Below are 22,411 nucleotides of genomic sequence, written 5' to 3'. Positions count from 1 at the left end.
AATGCTTAAACTTTCCAAGTAGTCTTGCTTACTCACTCCCTAATTGTGGTCGAAAAGTTTAGGTACTTCGTGAAATTTTCTTAGCAGTTGGGGTGAGGGATTGGAGGGAGGAACATCTGTGCATTTTTTTTCTGTCCTTTTCTGCCTCCTCCCACTTAAGGATTAGAAACACTGATTTACCTACGACCATTATCTTTTGCTCTCAAATTCCCCTTTCATATGTCTTACTCCACATTTTCATTTGAATTTTGTTTTTCACTAGTCCCTCAAGTGTCTCATCTCCAGACTTCATAAAGGATTGGGCCAAAACTTTCAGACAGTTGCTCTAGAAGAAACTACATAAAGAAATTCAGTTCCCACATCCTCTGTAGTGTTTTTTCCTCTTCAGGTGAGCCAGGAAAACAGAAGATATTTGGAGCCACATTGGATCAGCATCTTGCTATAGATGTCTCAAGATTTGAAGTTCTAAACTTGCTTTACTGTTGGTCCCCAAGAGATTCAACAGGGGCCATGTAAGTGTATCACATCCAATATAAAAGATGCGTACCTGCATGTGCCTTTAGGCTCTTGTCACCACTTAGGTTTTCTTTGGGCTGTTCAGCTTTCTGTACCAGGCTTGTCCCTTCTGTTTTACTGTTGCCCCCAGCAATAGTCCCCAAACCACGAGCAGTTTTAGTATATTCATTACAGCAGGGAAGAAATTCTGCCATTCTGAACTTTGCCCACCTTGACAAAGCCATTCCCTGATTGTATTCTTTCTTAGATACTGTCTCCGTTCTTGAACATCTTGTCCTTTGGCTTTTTGGTGATTTTAAAATCATTTCCTTGTAAAGATTTTTATTAATTGAAAATTTTGAAAGTGTGTAATTGGGTAAGACAGTTTGCTTCAAAAAGCCCAAAAGATAAAGAAAGTGGAGTAACTAATAATATTAGTTCCATGTTGAAAATTTGAGTTGTCTTATTGAGAACAGATAGCATTTAGTAGATTTTTATCCTCATCTTTTCCTTGCCAGATCAGTATGATCTAAAACAAGTATTGTGGTTAAACACCAACTGAGTTAGCAAATTATGGTCATTTTAATAGTAATTTGTTTTCTGCACCTAAATTCAGTCACAGGTTGTTAAAACTGTAATAATTATATTTACTGTGTGTTTTTCTGGCTACAGAGATATTGGTAACCTAGATTTTTAAAGTTGAAGTAACCAGATTGGTTTGCTCCTTATTCTTTGGTGTGTTGAGTAGTTTTACTTTTTCCTTCTTTAATTAAGGTTTATCAGATTGTCCTCAAATGAAAAGAATATGTCAAAAAAGCTAAATCGCCCCCCAGCCCCCAAAACTCCACTTAGGTCATTTTAACCCCAGATTTTTTGAGGGTTTTATCATCATTTTAGGTTTCACAGACAGGAAGTGTTAAAATTATTTAGGAAGTTACTTCTCCAAATGTTTGGACTGTTTTTCCACATTATCCTCTTGTCACCTAACATTTTTTGCTGAATGTTTTTGATTATACTAAGGTAGTAGTTGTCTCTCCCCCTTCTTTATCTTGAACATAAGAATTGAGGTAATATTTGATTATTGTCTCACTGCTAGGATTTCAAAATATAGAACTGTGCATTGAGTAAATATAGGAAAATAATAAAGGACAACTTTTGTACTAATGTTTTAAAATCATGATCTGTCATCCTGACTATTCCAGTTTAGATTTGGGTTTTTGTGATAAAGGAAAGATGTTGATTTTAATTGTATTTTGACATAACATATGGCAGATATCTGCCAATGAGCTGTTATTGTTGAGGAGATGGTTGGCAAAAAGTGTGTAGGCAAAATGATTCTTCCAATTCTACCTTTTGCACAGCTTTATTGAACTAGATTGGTAATATAAATGGCCGAATATTTCATTTGGAGAAGTTGTTTTGATCATAGAGTAAATAAGTTAGACAATGAGGTTTCTATTTTTGAGATACCTGTAGATATAAAAGTTTTTATCTTAACTGTAGTCCATTCTTTTAATAAGATGTTCCAGTTAGTGGTATTGTAATTCCTTGTGGAGTGCTGACTTTTGGGACTTAGAAGTAGGATTGGATTTTTGGATCTTTTACCTTGAATAAGTTTGAAGTGATTAGATGCGAAACAATCATATAAATTAAAAATTCTGCTTTTATGTAACAAACACCCTATGTATGCCTAGGTCTGTCTATATGGCAGTCTAATTCTGTAAAGTGTATAAATTAGGGATTTCTGATGTATTGACTCCTTGAAAATACCTTAGATTTAAAAGTGCGAATGAGGGTAGGTAAACAAAAGTGCATAAACAGAATTTGGTAATGATTTCTGCCTATAATTAAAATTATAAGGTAGAGATGGCAATTGTAAAACCTGGTTATGATAGAGGAAGTAGCCAGCCAGTTTTATATATACTATCAGCATATTTAATAAATGCTTGTCTTTTAATTATGTTAAGAAATCTGGAGTGGAATGGAGGGAACTCCAACTATAAGACTCTTATCCCAAACAGTAGGATCAGTGAAATATCCTTATTTGGCCAAATATATAAAACAAGTCCAAAATTCTTTTTAATCTAATTGAATTTTGCTATTAAGGATGTCTTTCCTAGCTTCCTTCTTTTAGTATAAGAAGAAATCACATATCTGTTTCTTTCATATTTCTTTGACGGTGTCATTTTTGACACTTTCTGGTCTCTTGCTTTTTTCTCTTTTTTCTCCTCAAATCAAATAAACTGTATCTTGGAGCCATTACTTCTTCCTTTTAATTAAAGCTGACAGACTTTAGGTGTTTCTGATAGTCCTTCTTACAAAATATTCACTTTTTTAAAACTAAAATGTAAATATTTAAATCAGTGAAGAAGTGGATTTAAATCTTCCATTTGATCCTAGAATTTTCCTTTTTCTTTTTGTTAGCTAATTATTTGTTCAAAGGGTATGAAACTTTCATTTACTCCCTTCCAGAAACATGTCTTTTGTTTTTTTAATAATGATTTTTTCCAGCTTTATTGAGATGTAATTGACATATAACATTATACAAGTTTAAGGTGTACAGTATGATGGTTGGATACATGTATATATTGCCAAATGATTACCACAATAGGATTAGTTAACTCATCCATCAACCTCACGTAATTACCAATTTTTTGTTGTGGTAGTGGTGGTGAGAACATTGAGGCTATTTCTTAGCAACTTTCAGGTATACAATACAGTATTGTTAACTGTAGTCACCATGCTGTACGTTAGGTCCCCAGAATGTCTTCCTCTTATAACTGGAAGTTTGCACCCTTTGACCAACATCTCCTCATTTCTCCACCCCCAGCCCCTGGTAACCACATTCTGCTCTGTGTTTCTATGAGTTTGGCTTTTTCACATGTAAGTGAGATCATACTATAGTCGCTTTCTCTGTTTGACTTAATTCACTTAGCATAATGACCTCAGTGTTCATCTGTGTTATTGTAAATGGCAGGATTTTCTTCTTTTTTATGGATGATAATTTATTGTGTCTGTGTATATACACATATGTTTTCTTTATCCATTCATGATGCACATTTAGGTTGTTTCCATGTCTTGGTTATTATGATTAAAGTTTCAGTGAATATGGGGGTGCAGATATCTGAGATGATGCTTTTAATTCCTTTAGGTTTATACCCAGAAGTGGGATTCTTGGATCATATGACAGTTCTGTTTCTCATTTCTTGAGGAACCTTCATACATAATGTTTTCTATCATGGCACCAATTTACATTCTTACCAATAGTGCATGAGGTTTCCTTTTCTCTATATCCTTGCCAGCACTTATTTCTCACCTTTTTGGTAATAACTAAGAATACCTATTTTTAAATATGTTAGAGGAAACTTTCTAGATGAAAGATACGTTTTTTAAATGTGCACTTTAAAGACGTTGTGTGTGAAAAGTTTATAAAAATTTTAATTCAGTTATTATAACCCTGAAAATTACTGTTCATTCCAGGCATTCTTAACATTTACTTTTTTCTATCCTCTGACAGTTATTTCTAGTTTAGTCTTTAGTATAATGCTTTTATGATTAAGAAATAGGTATGCTAAAGCACAGAGTTCCATGGATATATTATATTCCTTACCTCTAGACAGAAAAATTGGCTGCCTGGGCAGAGGAAAGTGATAATATATTGTCCTGCACTATTTAAAAAGCATTATTCTGGGAGTTCCCCTTGTGGCTCAGTGGGTTAAGGACCTGACATTAGCTCCCTGAGGATGTGGGTTTGATCCCTGGGCCTTCCTCAGTAGATTAAGGATCCAGTGTGTCTGTAAGCTACAGCTTAGGTCACAGATGCAGCTCCGGTCTGGTGTTACTGTGGTTGTGGCATAGGCCCCAGCCAGCCGTGGCTCTGATTCGACCCCTGGCCCAGGAACTTCTATATGCCATGGGTGCGGCCATAAAAAGAAAAAAAAATAAAAAATTTTGTCAAACATTATTCTTGGTGATGCTGAAAAGATGTCATGTATGTATACATACTTTAAAAAATTTAACCTAACATATTATACACATTTAATCCATGTTTTATGTAATTTTTATGATGTAATTTTATAATTAACTGTGTATTATTTCAACAAGTGTTAATTGTGCTAGCGTACCCTTTTTACTTAATCATTTCCATGTTGTTATTTACAGTTTTTCACTGTTAGAGGTAGTACTCCAGTGAGTATCCTTATGTATGTAAGTTCCTTCCTATATTTTTCAATGTTTCCTTGGGCTGGATTCCCAGAAATATATTTAGTGTGAATATTATGACTTTTGATACATACTGGCAAGTTAATTTCCAAAGATTTGTACCAAATTAAAAGAATGTTGACAAATTATGTGTAGTTCAATTTAAGCTTACTTTGGTACTATTATTAATACCTCATCTTCTTGGTAGTTCATTTAAAATTTGCATTTATTTGAATATTTTTGAAATAGAACAGATTAAAGCATATGTGTTTAATTTTGCAAATGAGAAATGATTAATGGATTTTGAATAAGGGAATGCTTTTTTTATTACTCCCTGAACTGAACTTGACCATATCTTGTGACCTAAAGGTAATAACCAAGATCTGTGCTTCCCAGGTGTGTTCCCTCTTAGCTTCTCAGAGGTCTCACTCAATGGATTATATCAACTACCTTTCAACTCTTCTCTCTCTAAACTGGCTTCTTCCTTGAAGCATTTAAATATATATATATACACACACATGTATACATACATACATAATATATATATTTTTGTCTTCTAAAGGCCGCACCTGCAGCATATGGAGGTTCCCAGTCTAGGGTCTAATTGGAGCTATAGCTGCTGAACTACGTCAGAGCCACAGCAAACATCTTGGAGTGGTGTGAGCTTGCTATGTCCTTGACCTCTTGATTTTGAGATCATGGAAATACAGTGTTTGTTCCCACTATGCCACTTGAACTGTTCTCATCAAGATTGTTGATGATCCTAATTAAATTGCATGGACAGATTTCAGTCCTTATATTACTTGACCTGCTTTTGCATTAGGCATTCTGACTATTCCTGCCTTCTGAAATACTGTCTTTATTCTGTGACACTGTACTCTCTTGATTTTCCTTTTTTCACATTTGTTCTCAATCCTCTTCCTAGGTTCTTTCTGAAAATGGTAGGATTTCCTAGAGAATACTATGCTTCTTCTCTGTAGGAAAACCCTCCATGGATGATTTTACTCATTGTCATGGCTTCAGTTATCATTTATATGTTAATGATTTCCAAATTTACATCTTTATCCTGAGCTTCATTTTTTTGGTATCAATCTATCTACTAACACTGTTTGCTTGGAAGTCTCATTAGGAACTTTAATTCATCTTACCAAACTTCTTCATCATATTTTCAAACTAGCTCTTTCTTTATGCTTTATATCAGTATAAGTACCACTGTCCACCAGGTTGCCTAAGCCAGAAACCAGAGTGTCATCCTTGACTCTTCCCCTCTTCCCATCTCTTACCCCCAAAATCTAGTTAGCCAACAAGTCCTATTGAATTTGTATCCTAACATATTCACTTGCTCCATCTCTCTACTAAGTAGCTATCATTTCATCTTCTCTGCTTCTTGTCTTATTCTCTTATTGCATCCTGAAGCTCTGTTTGATTTGATGATCTAATAGTATTATTCCACTGAAAAACATTTTGATAACTCCTTTTAGATTTTAGGTCAAAAAACCTAACTATTGGGTCAAGGCACCTAACATGACTTACAAAATTCTTCATGATTTGGCTTTTGGCATCTCTCTCTGGCTTCACATTCTTCCCTTGTTCTACAATTGCATCATGTGAAAATTTGCACATTTTTGAATGTGGTATTCATCTCCCCCCTGCACCCCACCCTTACGTTTCCTGATCATATTTCATGCTGCTTTCTTTCTTTTTTTTTTTTTTTTTTGTCTTTTGTGTTGTTGTTTTTTTTTTTTTTTTTTTTTTTTTTTTGTTGTTGTTGTTGTTGCTATTTCTTGGGCCGCTCCCGCGGCATATGGAGGTTCCCAGGCTAGGGGTTGAATCGGAGCTGTAGCCACCGGCCTACGCCAGAGCCACAGCAACGCGGGATCCGAGCCACGTCTGCAACCTACACCACAGCTCACGGCAACGCCGGATCGTTAACCCACTGAGCAAGGGCAGGGACCTAACCCGCAACCTCATGGTTCCTAGTCGGATTCGTTAACCACTGCGCCACGACGGGAACTCCCTCTTTCTCATCTTTAATTAGCTATTTCCTACTCATCCCTCAAGTGTGAACTTAGACATCACTTGATCTGTCCAAGAAACCTCTGATTCTTTAGGTCTGGATTTAGAGACCCTTCTTGGTATGGCATGGTAGATGCAATGATGACAAAAAGCAGAGGAGTGACAGAATATGTAGTCTTCAGAAGCAGGGAAGTATAGGGAGAACATTCTAGACAGAAGTTTTCTCTGGCATTATTTCTTGACCTCCCACACTGGTACATAAGTGCATGGTTCTTGCTCTGGTTTATGCTCCCATTGTAGTGGTATCACATTTTAAGTTAAACAGTTTAAATAGTCGGGGTTTTTACATTATTATGATTGAAAATAATTCATGGTTAGGGCAAGTAATGCCCTATCATCATCAGAATTCTTTATTGTTGTCAGTCTTAAAAATTGTATGCTATATTTTCTTTATAATAGTTTTTCCTAATGCTTTAACATTTCCACCACATGCCCATCAATGATACTTTCCTTGTGCTGAAATCCATGGGGTTCCTTCTTCTGTCTGGAGTCAGCTCTTCTCCCCTTCAGTCTGGATTCATTCTCTGTTCTTATTGTGTAACTGTAGGTGGGATTTTCTTTGCTCTGCTTCTATGTGGGGAGTTTGTTTTGTGGCATTCTGGCTTCCTTTGTTTCAGTAGACATCTTCAATTTGTAACAGATCCTCCAGTAGCTTTCTAGTAAAAGATAATGGGAGATAAAGTTTTTGAGAACTTGCACATTGGAAATAAAATTTATTCCAGCTGGAAACAATCAAGTTTGTCTGGATATGAAATCTTAAATTGAGAATTGTTTTCCCTGGAGTTTGGCAGGTATTGCTTCTGTTTTCTGGAGCTTCATTGTTGCTGAAGAGATGTTTAATGCAATGCTGAATCTCTCTTCCTTTTTTTTTTTTTTTTGTCTTTTTAGGGCTGCACCAGCAGCATATGGAGTTTCCAGGGTAGGGATCAGATCCAAGCCTCAGTTGCAATCTATGCCACAGTTGCAGCAGTACTGGATCCTTAACCCACTGTGCCAGGCCAGGCCAGGGATCCTGTGCTCCACTGTGCCTGGTACTCCAGAGATGCCACCGATCCTGTTGTGCATAATGGGAACTCTTCTGATACTCTTTTTTATGGTCAATTTTTTCCCTCTCTGAAAACATTTGTATATTTATGATTTTAAAACATTTGCTAATATGTGTCTGTAGGCCTTTTTTTTCATTCACTGGGCACTTAGTAGGTGATACAGGTGACTAATGTCCTTTGCGTGGGAAATCTGTCTTGTTGTTTTAATTTCTGGGTGATTTTCTTGATTTTAACTTTTAGTCCTTTTTTGAATTTTTTATTTTGGTGATCATAGTTTTAATTCTAGCAGCTGCTGGCTTTTATATATAAAATGTTGCTATTCTTGCCTTATGGATACAGCCTCTACTTTTACCTCTCTGAATCTATTATTTACAGGGGTTATTTTTTTTATTTATTTGGTGTTTGCTTTTTCTCTGCTCCCTATTGACTATTTTGTTGTTGTTTACTTTAGTTTCTGATTTCTTGTTGGCTATTATGTATATTGCGTCAGTGAATATTCTAGTACGCATTTTTGGTTTGGGGTTTATACAGGAGTAGAAATGCTAGGTCATAGAGTTCATATGTTCAGTTTTATTAGATGCTACCATGTAGTTTTCCAAAGTGGTTGTATAAAGTTACCCGTCTACCAGCAGTGTACAGTTGCTTCAAATACTTATCATTACTTGATATTGTCAGTCTTTAAAATTCTGAACATTCTTGTATGTGTTGAGTTTTAACTCTCATTTCCTTGATATTTAATGCTATTGTGCACTGACTGTATGTCTGTTGGCCATACAGATATCCTTTCTTTTGAAGTGCCTTGAGTCTTTTATGCATTGTTCTGTTTTGTCGTTTGTCTTTTTCTCGTTGACTGGTGTGAGTTCTGTGTTATTTGCTGTTATTTTGTTTAGGATTTTTTGCATTTATATTCACAAGAGAGATTGACTTACATTTTTCTTTTCTCATAACTTTCTTCTCAAGCTTTAGTATCAAGGTTTTTCTGGCCTTGTAAAATAATCTGGGAGGTGATCTCTCTTTTAATATTCTCTGGAAGAGTTTGTATAAGATTGATACTTTTCTTTAAATGTTTGGAAGAATTAATTGTGAAGTCATCTCAGCATAATTGTTGTTTTTAAATGGAGAGGCTTAAAATTACAGATTGAATTTAGTAAGTAATAAGTAGACGAATGAATATCTATAGTTTCTGTTTCTTCTTATGCCAACTTTGAGAATGTATTTTTCTGGGAATTTGTGCATTTCATAATTTTCAAAGTTAGTAGTATAAGGTTGTTCATGATATTTTCTAATAATATTTTTAATGTTTGTAGTATCTGCTGTGATATCCTCCTTTCTCTGATGGAGGTAGTATCTAGATGAATGGTGGAATGAAGTATTGGGGAGAACATTTTTAACAAGTTTTAAACTCAGTCTATATATGCACTTTTGCCCATGGAAATTCAAACTCCAATTTTATCATCAAATTTATTAAGATATATTTATTAAGAATAAGTTGGCTAATTATAATGGGTTATGCTTTGTCTTATTTGACACTTATTGCCTTGAAGTAATTTTCTAGTAATATTTGAGACCTTTGCTTTCTCATTGTCTGTATTTGCTTACCGTTTCCTTACTCTTTATTGTCATCTTTCTGAGTCCCTTTATTTTTACGGACTTTTTTGCATAAAACATAACAGTTAATTTTTTTTTCCTGTCTGATCCGAGGATCTTTTTTTCTTTGATAGCTGAGTTGATCATTGCCTTTATTGATTTTAAAGATATGTTTGGTTTTGATTCTGTCATTCTATTTATATACTGTTTTAATATTTTATGGTCATTTTCTAGTGTTTCTATTTTTGTTCTGAGGTCTAGGTTTTCCATTTAAATGAATACATCTGATAATTTTAAGGATTAGTAACATGATTTAGTTCTAGTTGTGTTTTAAATGATACATATATACTTGTATTTCTTGATTTATTGATCATAAAAAGGAAATAGTATTTATTGATGTCCCAAGATTAAAAAAATGAGTCAATTTACATTGTTGGAATTAGTTTTAAGAAAGCTTTTCTGAAGGGCATCTCTTCTGATAAAACAGTTGAGTGGGTTTTGAAGTCATTAATTCATTTATTCAATAGCATATATTGCTGCTTATATTATAGGTACTGTACAAACACAAAAATCAGACATGCACCCTACCCTTGTAAAACTTCCAGTCTAATAAAGAAAACAAACACTGAACAAATTATTACAGCTGTGTGGAAAAGTGACAAACAAGTGAAATAAAGGATCACGTATACATCCCTATGTGGACTTACATATTAATAAGAAAATGGTTGTTACAACTTTTGCTGTGGGAGTAGCACATGGAGAACTTACAGGCCTCGTGAATGAGAACTTACTCCATAGTTGTCTTAGGATAATGGTACCTTTTTAGGCATTTGAGGTATTACCTGCCCCCTGTGTGTGAGTTTGTTGGTGTTCATGACAAAGTTTAGACCAGCAGCTGCAGCAAGTTACTGCACCTCCATCCTCTTCAACTCGAATGTTTGCCTTTTGCTTCATCTTTCCATCGTCTTTAGCCCAGATTATTATCTTTTGCCTTAACAAGCAGCCACATGAATCAAGCTTTTCCTTGATTTACATAATAATTTTCTTCTCATTATATAGCCTTTCTTCCTAGGCCACTCCCCCCAAATAAGGGGGTAGCCCATGTTTGACTTTTGATGTTTGCTGGCTGCGGTATTAAGTTAAATTGGTTTTGCTGACCCAAACTAGACAACTCAGACATCATATGGGGTTGATTTGAAATAGAGCAGTTTATAAACTGGACAGTGAATTCCTTCTGGGCAGGAAACACCGTTCCTCTGTGTAGCCCTGATCCAGTGTCTTGCATATTTAGCTTCCCATGAGTCACTAAATATAAAGTGTACATTTTTGGGGGTTTGCTTCATTCTACAAATACATGACAAGATCTTTTGTTCTTTGATTAGATTTCACAAAAGCCTTAGAAAAGTGAATAAGATATTCATTGAACTTATGAAATCCTAACATTAGAAAGTATTCTGATCAATTCAATAAAAATTTTATATTTTCAAAGAACTTTCTCATCTTTTTTCAGCGTTTTGATAACCCTCTGAGATAGATAAGACAGTTATTAATATTTCTATTTTACTAGTGAAAATACATACAAAGGCAATTAAGTGACTTCCCTAAGACAGCACATCTATTTCGTGGTTGAGTTAGAACTAAACCATTAAGCTTCCAAATGAGTTTTTTTTTACTGTTACCCTATATTCCCTTTACTACAGATTCATCCCATGCAATTTGAGTGTCTCATATGATGCTTTTCTGAGGACTGTGCAGGCTAAAACGCATAAAATGGTTAGTTTTGTTTGTTTGTTTTTAGGGCCGCACTTGTGGCACATGGAAGTCCCCAGGCTAGGGGTTGAATCAGAGCTGCAGCTGCCGACCTACGCCACAGCCACAGCAATGCTGGATCCTTAACCTACTGATCGAGGCCAGGATCGAACCCTCATCCTCATGGATTCTAGTTGGGTTTGTTACCACTGAACTGCAATGGGAACTCCCTAAATGGTTAGATTTTAAAGGTAATTTTTTCATTCTTCTACTTTACAAAGTATTAACACTTCTGTCCTCAAATACTTGGCAAGGTATATTATGTCTTACATGTTTTAAATATTTGTTTTCATTGGAAAAATGCTTGTCTTATTTCTTTGACAGTTACTGCTAGAAGTTTTAATTTGTTGCTTAAGAGTAATAGAAAATGCAGAAAAATACGGAGAAACATAAATGGCAGACTTTCGAAAGTCTTCTGACAGTAAGCAATGACGGTAGTGAAGGCGGGCAAAGGAGGCTTGAATCAGGAATTGGATTTAGTAATTAGAAGGTTACTGTGGCCTTGGGCAGGTCAGCATTAATATAGTGGGAGGAGTAGAGTCCAGGTTAGAAGGAAAGAATGAATGGAAAATGGAGAAATCAAAAAGTTTCTCTCCTAGTGGCAGGAGGAAGACAGATGACTTGAGGGAGAAGTAGTGTCAGTAACGGCATTTTTAGGTTCACCGTGCACCAGTGTATCTGCCACTTCAGGAGAAGATGCCCGAGGAGAGGAAGGGGTAAAATGGAAAGTGTGAGAGGAGGATTTGGTCAAATTGATGTGTAGGATCAGGAGGAGGCAGGAGAAGACACAACCAAGCACCAAGTATAGAAATAGTCTTAAGAAGACAGCAGGATGCTTAATCCTTTAGGACAGGAGAAAAGTGGAAGAAGGGTAGGAGGGTCCAGGGATGATCTCAGGGGATCGGAGGAGGGGTAACTGAAGAAGCTCAGAGCCTTTGGGTTAAAACTGCTGGTATTTCTAGTCAGCCTCAGAGTCGTTTACTACAGGCTTCTTGGCTTGTAGTATTTAAAATGAACAATTAGGTTCATTTTAATTTTCACCTTGTAGTATTTAAAACGAACAATTAGGTAGAGGAGTTTGGATATATAGGAGTTATAGATTTAGTTTCATTTATTGAAATCTCAGTGTGTTTCTATAGAATCAGTTTAATTTTTTTTCTAATGGGGATTATAATTTCAAAAGGTAAGGGAAGATGCATTTTAAGATAAGATATGAAACTGATAGGAAAACACAGGTTTTAAGTTTTGGTGTGGCTCAATTTAGTGGAGTGCTTTTTCCAGGGCTTTTTATTTAGAATTGGCAAGGCTCTACTGTTAGCTACATATCTAAGAATTCACAGAAGTTAAAATTCTAAAAGATCAACCGAGTGGTTCTATTTTGTTGCTCTGCCCATACTTGAACACCTAAGGTCATTCTGAATGGAGCTGTGTTTTTTCTCAGAAGTCAATGACAGATCTGCACATACTTGTGGTCTCTGCTCCTGTGGTAATAACAGAGAGCTCCCTCTAAAACCATACAGATGCTTTCTAACTTACGGGTTGGGATACAAAATGTCATGTTTCAGTTGTTTGGAACTCCACATCTTCCAATAGAAATGATACTATAAATGGTTCCAGCATCCCAGACCAGCCCATAAAAGACCATTGAATCTAAAGTGTGTCTGAGTTATTAAAAATAGGAACTGTTTATGACCATGTTTCTATCAGGAAATGTGTTAAATTTCACCTTTTAAGGGTAGAAGTGTTTCTTCCACTTCTACTTTATCTTTCTCAGCCCCTAGTTGTCTGGCAGTGCTGAAGGAGGCCCCCAGCTCTTTATTGTGGTTCTGATAAGGCCCAGGACAGAAGAGCTGGGATAGAGACTTTTTGAAAGTGGAGAAAGGAGCTGACTGCCATGATGCATGTGCCAAGGGAGAGGCCCCCTTCCTGTTTGAGCCGTGACACCTGCCATTGTAACCCTCCTACCCTCCTGTTCCCTTTCTTCTTCCCTGGACCCATGGTTCTCAGCCAAGACCTGATTTTGTCCTTCCCACCCAAACTCCACATAACCGGGGACATTTGGCAGTGGCCACAGGCATTCTTGGTTATCACAGCAGGGGTGTACTGCTGGTACCTAGTGGGTGTAGACCAGGGATGCTGCTAAACATCCAGAACCAAAATTGTCCAACCCAAAATGTCAATAATGGCAAGATTGAGAAACTCTTGGTCTAGGTCATTGCTGCTGGTTCAAGTGTTTTTCCATTCTTGCTTCACTGCAGAACAGAAATGTAGTTGGTTTCCAGATTCTCTAACTTCTATTCTTGAAACAAGCGCAGAGCCTTTATGAGGTTTTCCTGAGGGCTCTACTCTCATCACAACATGGAAATAGACTAAGTAAAAATAACAAGGAAATTACAGTTTCAGGGAATCTTAATGAAAAGCTTCCATGTTATCCACTGGACCTTAAATAGAGCAAAATTCTGATCCTTCTTTAGGCCTCAGGTCCTTCTTCGCCATTATGGTTTCCTCCTTCCCTGGGTTTCCCTCTTTCCCACCCTTACAGCTCCACCATAGAGCACCTCGGCAGGGGTCCTCTTTCCTCTCCTCCAGATGAGGATCTTAGGCTACTCTACAAGGAGTGAGGGGATGTTCCCTTTGTTATTGCATAGATCTGGCCCAAAGTACTTCCTCCTTCTTTCAGGGAATTCACAGAATGAAATTATACTGCAGCATTTCCCGAAGTACTGCTGCACAGGGTAGGGGGTCTCCTGTCTCTGCTGGTCTCTCCTCTTTTCCATCCTGCCTGGTACCACCCCTCTGGCTTCCGGGTCACGTGACCTGAGCAGTGGCTTAGAAGGGCCCTGTGCCTGGTCAAATGCTCTGCTTTCTTCATGATATGATCTTAGTTCTTTCTGAACAGGGGGGCCTCACGTTTTCATTTTGAACTCAGCCCTGCAAATTATGTAGCTGGTCCTGCCTACCAAAGTTCTCCCAACCAAACTTGGGTCTAGGAGAGACTGGCTCAGGTGAGAAAAGGAAGAGGAAGGGATTTTTAGATGCTTGTAGCAGCAAGAAAGCCCTGGTGGAAAATCTGGGTGGGAAGGGCAGATTCGAATGAATGTTTCAGTCTTCATTCAGAAATACCTCACAGAGCAGACTCTTTCTGGTTTGCTGATATTTATCACTTTTAATAAGATGACTATTTACTAGGTGCTATTGTGTGATCAGCAGTGTGCTAGATGCCATGAGTAAAACTAAGCAGTAAATTTGATATTTGTTCCCTACTGGGTGTATTCAAGTGTTTATAAAACCTCCTTATTTAGTGTCCATCACCTTTTGAGATTGTTTTTATTGTCCCGTTCCATAGGGTAGGAAACTGAAATGGGTTTAGTTGTCCAGCTTTCTAAAACTAGTAAATGGCAAAGCAAGGATCTGAACCCAGGTTGGTCTGATTGTAAAGGCCAGTCCCCTTGATTCTGCTACTCAGAAGTTCAGTATCCCTACCCTCAGGGTTGACGCTCATTTTGAGGTCATAGTATACATAGAAAGTCAATTTCTTTTAATCAGTTAATTTTTTAAAAACACCACACATGTTTTTCATTTTTCAAATTAAATGTAATGGTAGATGAAAATGTTACTGGTGTATTTGATCTAAATGCTTTTCCATGTGTTCCTGAGGAATAGATATTAACATAAGTAACCTAAAACAGTATTCTTTTTTTTCCCATTTAGTTATTTATTTATTTCAAATTTTTTATTGAAGTATAGTTGATTTACAATGTGTTAATTTCTGCTATACAGCAAAGTGACTCAATTATACATATATACATTCTTTTTTATATTCTTTTCCATTATGATTTATGCCAGGATACTGAATATAGTTCCCTGTGCTATACAGTAGGACTTTTTTGTTTATACATTCCGTAGGTAGTAGTTTGTATCTACTGCTTCCAAACTCCCAGTCCATCCTTCCTCCACCCCTCTGCCCCGTGGCAACCACAAGTCTGTCTTCTATGTCTATAAGTCTGCTAAAACAGTATTTTTTTTTTTTTTTTTTTTTTTTTTTTTTTTGTCTTTTGTCTCCATACCTGCAGCATGTGGAGATTTCCAGGCTAGGGGTCAGATTGGAGCTGTAGCTGCTGGCCTATGCCAGGGCCATAGTAACTTGGGATCTGAGCCACATCTGTGACCTACAGCACAGCTCACGGCAACTCCAGATCCCCAACCCACTGTGCAAGGCCAGGGATCAAACCTGCGTCCTCATGGATGCTAGTCAGATTGTTTCTGCTAAGCTACGACAGGAACTCCTAAAACAGTATTCTTATAGAAAAAACTCAAAAACCTTCAGTTTGGTATGCTTTGTAAATCATTCCCTCTTTTTGTTTTATGAAATGTCTGCTAACACTCCAGATGTAACTTATCTGAAAGGTTTCTTGGAGTGGGGGTCTCAGTCTTTAATTTCCATCCACCAAGTAAAAAAATGTGGTATTCAATGTCATTGATATTTGCAGTTAATTCTAAGAAAGCTAATTTTTAAAGAATATATATCATACCTATTCTTTGGTTTTTCTCATGTGAGCTACTCCAAATTATTGTTTGATATCAGTTTAATACCCATGCCGGCTTTAGCCTAAATACATTACACGACTAGGCCTCTTGTAGGAGGAGGGAGGCATCGGCACCAATCACCTGCAGTAGGCAATTTGCACAGTACTATGTAGTAGGTAAGTGGATTAAAAGCAACTTCATAATTTTCTTAGCAGTTACCAATCTTTCATCCGCTTTTGATTTCATGAATTAGTAGGGTCTCAGGCCTCTTACTGTTACCCCGGAGCCAAACCTATAAATGTTCTTCCAGAGCTTTTACCATTAAGATCAGGACTGTCTAATTCCCACTGACCTGAATGTTTACTCCAACTGCGCCATTGACTAGTTGCGCATCCTTGGTAAGTTACTGTACGTGGGAGTGATGGTATCTTCAAAATGCTATAGGAAGGACTAATCAAATTACTGCTCATAAAACCCTGAGCACAGGGCCAGGCTGAAGAAAGGGGCTTGGTGGGTAAGTGTAGTTTGTCATCTTCCTCCTCTTATCCCACCAAGAGACTATGACTGGGCATAAACAGAACTTTGGGCAAGCCCTTTCTCTGTTTACACCTAAACAGTTTAGCATACTCTTAAACATGCTTTGACACATGTCCTCCTACAGTGAAAAACATAAAGACAAGTATCTTCCTCCAGTGCTCTTCAAGGAGAGGATAGCATAATATGTTTTTATCTTCTGCTAAAATTAGGAATCAAACTTGGTGGTGGGGGGGTGGTCCTCAGTGATTGGTATACACAGCTTTGTGTGGGCCCTCCTGTTCTCTCAGCACAGATCAGACCAGCCTTTCTCAAACTGAGATCCCCAACCTGCGTCAGAATTACCTCAGGCACTTGTAAAAAAAATGAACTCAAACTAGCTTTCTAACCCCAGCCCTAATGAGCAGAATCCCTAGGGCTGAGGCCTTGGAACATGTATTTAAAATAAACCACCCTGGTTATTCTTGTGTATAAAAAACATTTAGAAATACTGGCCTGTTCTCTCCATCTCACCTCCCTGCCTTTGCTTCAACTGTTTCCTTGGGTTGGAGTAATCTTTCCTCTTCTGTAGAATTCTTACACATTTTTCAAGAGCTACTTCTTCCTAAAGGCCTTTCCAGATTCTTCCAAATTGAAGTTAATTTTGTATCTTCATTATTCCAGGTATCAGAGTCTACCTTACAGAGTTTCATTAGTTTTCCACCAAATAGTAAGTTTTGTTAGTTTTCCACCAAATAGTAAGATTTGTTAGTTTTCCGCCAAATAGTAATAGGCGGTGATAATAATGACCAGCCCCGGTGCCCAGCAACATATATAATAGGCACTATAAGAATATTTGTTGAACTTGGATCAGTTCTCTACTTACTTTTTTCCAGTAAACCCTTCTGTTCTGACTTCCTGGAAAGAGCACAAATACCCTCTGAGGACATGTATATTAAGCTCAGGGTGGTGGAGGGCACTCCCAATGAACACAAACAGCCTGAGCTCCCAGCACCACAGAACAGGGATGTGTGTTTGTGTATGTTGTGAGGAGTTGTTTGGTATCCCCCTTCCTTACTCATTGGATATCATTTGTTTTTGTTTTTGTTTCCTTTTCTTTTTAGGGCCACACTTGTGGAATATGGAGGTTCCCAGGCTAGGGGTCTCATTGGAGCTGTAGCTGCTGGCCCCACAGCAACTCGGGATCCGAGCCGAATGCCAGATCCTTAACCCACTGAGTGAGGCCAGGGATCAAACCCGTGTCCTCATGGATGCTAGTCGGGTTGGTTAACCACTGAGCCATGACGGGAACTCCTGGATATCATTTGGAAGACAAGTTGAACGCCCAAGTCCCAAATAAGTTCACGGCCAATTAGAAAAGAAAACGCTACAGTTGTATTCTGGGTTGGTGCCATTTTCAGGAAACCAGTTTGATGGTTCATCTCACTCAAGAAGCAGCTTTCATAACACACCATCATGTTTGTCTTTTTAGTCTCTAAGATAAAAGCACATGCAGCTGTGCATCCACTGATCTCACAGAGGCACTTACTCCATTCATGTGAGGAGCAAAGGTGTAGAGCTGAACTCCATTTCCCAGTAAGATGGTTTCTCCAAAGCTGTGCTATCCCTGCCAGTGATATTTTAGGCACTTTTTGGATTTTGGATGACTTTTAATCCCATTGTATGCTTCTCCATCTACTAGTTTCCAGGATAGGGCACTGGGGCCTTGCCTAGATGTTTGGCAGTATAAAATGATGCACACATGGGAGCTCTCCAGCTTGCTTATATACTGGAGAATGACAAAGAAAACATGATATTTGAGACATCAGGACAGTCTGATTAGTGGGGATTAGACAGGGATGTAATAACTGAGGGTGATAGCACATGAGGGGATTTCTCCAAATATTACATCACTGATCCTCAAAAGTATTACACTGATTATTTGACCTCACACCGGTCAGCAAGGTTAAGCAGAGAAAAATCATTGGATTTGGCAGGTCAAATCAGGTTTTCATTGGGTCGGTTAGGATTTATGAAAGCAGTAGGGTTCATGCAAGTTTGGTGGCAGAGACAGGACAGCTCTCCCAGAAGGGGACTCCTTACGAATTTAGGGAGACTTGTCTTTTTGTTATTTCTTTTTTTTTTTTTTTTTATCTTTTCAATATTTCTGTCTTTAGATTTCTAATGGTAGTGCCATAGGAAGAACTCCAGATGACCACAGTCAGTCACCTATAAATACATGGAATATGTAAATGAGTAGACCTGAAGTTTTAAATTCAGGCAGAGGAAGACCCCTCCCTTGCCCTGCACCCTTCCAACACATGCAGGGCTCTCAAGTGACCAGAGATGATGAGAAAAGGTCACTGAATTTGGTAACCTAACTTAATGGAAATTTATGGTATAGGGGATGGGGTAATAAAGTTGCAGTGGGCCTGGGAGAATAGAAATAGTGCATTTTAATCAGTCTTTGAGTAAGTGGCTTGGGGAAAAAAAAAAAGGAAGTCGTAACCGGATAAAGTTTGTATTTATAAATAAACCAGAGTACAGTTCTAGCACCCTAAGGAATTCCGTCCTGCTGAGCCCTTGCAGTGAGACCCTTCCTTCACCCCTAATGCCTGGCAACCATCCCTAGAGTTTTTTTCTTTTTCAGGATGTCATATAAATTCACTCATACAGTATGCCAAAGACTGGCTTCCTTCACTTAGCATAATACCTCTTCAGTGTAAAATTTAAAAATATTTTAAAGTGCAGAATCTCCCTCCTCTCCAAAACAAAACAAGTAGGAGCCTAAGAAGATGGATGTAGAGAAGATGAGTTAGGAACACATTGAAATGTAAAAGAGATCTGGCTCAGGGCAATGGTTCCAGTCCCCACAGTACCTAGGTGAGCTTTTTAGCTTTGAACAAGGGGTGGACAGGAGGGAGAGGAGGACCGTGGTGATCCTGACCAGTTAAATGTTTTCTTTTCTCGAACTAGCCTCCTTTCCTTCTCTGACCTTTCCTTCTGCCCTTCTCTCCAGGATGGGGGTAGGGATGGGAGGAAAATACACATACACACACTCATATAAATACATGTAGCTCTATTTTCATGGCATATGTTGTTCCTTTAGAGTCATTGTCGTATTAGATTCAACTTTGGTTTTAGGTGAGGGCTGTCAGGTGATGCATGGGGGTACCCAGACTTATAATCTAGAGCTGTACACTCACTTCTCAATCCAAGATTTATTTTGCAAAATTTTTCTTTCTAAATTTTTGTTTTTATCCTCCTTCAAAGTAATAGAAATTTAAACATTAAAAATTATAGAATGTAAAAAATTTAACTTTCGATGTCTAGAATTGGAGTTTTTAGATGCAATTTATTGGTAATTATCTGTGTACATAGTTTTTATGCTTTGTTTTTGGTAGTGTTACTTTATTTTTATAAATTATTTCATTTTATTATAAGAGCGCTAACTAATCTCATATTCACTGATTCCTCTGTATACTTTTTCATTAGGAATTAACTGTACTTTTGCTTTTTTTTTTTTTCCCTTCTCTAGTGATATCCAAAGCTTAGATGATGTTATTCCTTCATAGAGGCAGGGTTTCTTGGGACATTTATCACAGTCATCAATTATTACCTTCCCCTAACTATTTTTCATTCATGATGGTTAATGTATTCATGTCCTCATGTATGCTGACCACACATTCTGTTGCTGATATAACTTGTATGGAGATATGACCACATGCTAGAGGTCTTCAAAGGACAGTGAAGCAGGTTACTCTTGGTGCTAGCATTGTGGTTATTATATAATCTAACATATTACTGTTCTACCATAAATAGAATTATTTTACTGTATCTTCTCATTCATCTGGAAGGTGATTATCTGATACTTCTTTTATACTCAGAAGTTAGAATATAAGCCTGAAAAGCCCTCAATTGGTCATATCTTTTTAAGTAAATAAAATAAACCTTGTACCTACTCTGTGACAGGTGTTTACATAGATTGCTTTATTTAATCCCCCACAATGATCGTATGTGTTAGTCATTGCTGCCACATTTTACAGAAGAGGAAATTGAAACTTCTTAGGTTATAAAACTTGTCAAAGGTCATACACCTATAGCTGGGGTTTCAACTTAGGTTTGTATGTCCCCTAAGATCCTCATTCTGAGTCCGTTTACTACCATATTGAATTATCTACATGAATATTTTTTTCACTATTTACTATGTGACAGGCCCTAGGTATCCAGGATTAAAGATAGCTATACAGAATCCTAAGGTATTCCTTTATCTATTTTTTGGGCTGTAGCAAATGTGAAACAGACTAGAAGAGACATGAGGCTTGAGGACAAAGACACTGTCTGTGTCTGTCTTACCTGCTGTTGCATCCGAACAAGCACAGCACATAGTAGTAGCTCAATAAATACATGTCAAACAGATGAATGACATTAGTGTAGGAAGGATATAAAATCAAACAGCAGAACTTCCCAGGACCATTTCGTGTTGAAATAAGCAATCACATACCTCAGTAGCCATGTGGGTATGAAGAGCCTTCAGTGTGCTCACTGAGGCCAGAATGATGACCTGGGCCCACCAAGTGACTAAGGCGACCCAGGCTCTGTGCAACAGGAAGAGAGTCACTCATGAATGTGACATCCTGTTCAAAAAGCAAGGAAGTATGTAAGACATTTTAGAAAAGTTTCCATAAAAAATGACTCTTTCCCCCCTTAAATTATGCTGAAGGGCTAAACTTCAGTGTCTTGGAAAAAAAAATCACATAGACAGAGGAGTTCTTTCCCTAATGCTATTGGATAATAGGATATTACATCATGTAGTTTGTTTTCTTTTCCCTGACAAATTATAACTTTAAACTTTCATGCCGAACGAATCTTTAAAAAAAGGCCAGTTATACTTTGGGAAGATACCTTATAAAGGGCTACATGTATTACATAGCACTTAACAATCTATAGTATGTAACAAGTGACTAGGTTGCATAGAATAACAAAACAATTTTTGCGTAATACCATTTGAAAGAGTTTTGATGTGTTCATCAAAGTTATTCATGTTTGGAATATCATTTAGTTTTTCATAAGGGAAAAAATGGAGAAATTAGGAGACTATTGAAATGATTTCAATTTCATTATTCAACAGCATCGATGCGCTACTTTCTTGTTCCAAGAATGTATCTATTAACAGTGATGTTTTGCCTTACAGCTTTTCTGGGAGAAGAGGCTACAAGGACTTAGTGCATCAGATGTAACAGAACAAATTATAAAAACCATGGAACTACCTAAAGGTCTTCAAGGTATTATCCAAGTTCAGTTGAGCAGTACCTACTATATGCCAGGCTCTGTGTTAGATGCAGTGGAGCCGGGCATAACTGAGACAAGTCTTTGCTGTGGGGACTGTATACCTTGCTGGATGATGGACCTCCTGGGTTTTGGTAAACCCAGAGGAAATGTACCTGAAAAACTTGTGCATTGCAGAGATTCTTCAGGGAGGTGTCATACTTAAGATTTTTTCTGTGTGTACATTTTGGCTTTAGATCAGTTAGGTTTCGCACGTAAATTTACCCACGTGCTGCTTTTAGACCCAGATGCAGCTGAGTGGCAGAATATCCCAAGCTTCCTGCTTGAAGCAGCATCTGGCTCCGGCACTTGTTCTTTCTCTCCTGCTCTCGTCAAGAGAGCAGCCAACAGCTCTCCTTCTGCTTCTCCCTCCACAAACTGCTGCTCCATGTAGCAGTGGGAGCAGATGCCCATTGGTCCAGTGACAGCAGGGAGTGGGATGGGAATGGAGAACTCAGCTGGTGGCGTGCTTGTCATGTCTGTTAACTCCAAGCTCTAGAGAAGCATTTGTTTTCAAGTATTAGAACTTTGACTTCTAAACCTCAATATATCCTGGATTGTGCAAAAATGCTTGTGATTCATGGTTAGAATATTGTCTCATCCCTCTATGTTCTTGGAAATCATTGCTTTAACTAATTAACACGTTTAGGACATTAAGCAATGCACTTAAATGTAGCCATGGTTCCAGTCTCCTCCTTATAGTCAAGGTGTGCAATTATTAATTCTGTTAATTTGGATATTTTCTTAGGTATTTGAAAGCCCTACACAAAAAAGATAAGTGTTGAGATATGACTATAAGTTAATGTTAAAAGCTACAGTAGAAACTATTC

The 22,411-nt window shown here is 37.5% G+C and overlaps 1 protein-coding gene across 1 annotated transcript in view; it reads left to right on the top strand.

The window, feature by feature from the left end:
• The window catches only part of MBD2 (methyl-CpG binding domain protein 2), an 85,296-nt gene that overhangs the window by 49,222 nt on the left and 13,663 nt on the right, over positions 1-22,411 (top strand). Inside the window, exon 8 of the mRNA XM_013992857.2 lies at positions 21,448-21,538. Within this exon, the coding sequence (XP_013848311.2) occupies positions 21,448-21,538 (91 nt within the window). The remainder of the gene's footprint in view (positions 1-21,447; positions 21,539-22,411) is intronic.

Source organism: Sus scrofa, chromosome 1 (genome assembly GCF_000003025.6).
Source record: "Sus scrofa isolate TJ Tabasco breed Duroc chromosome 1, Sscrofa11.1, whole genome shotgun sequence".
In the NCBI taxonomy this organism is placed as follows: Eukaryota; Metazoa; Chordata; class Mammalia; order Artiodactyla; family Suidae; genus Sus; species Sus scrofa.
Note: the sequence above shows the minus strand (reverse complement) of the source record. Positions and strands in the feature narration are given on the sequence as shown.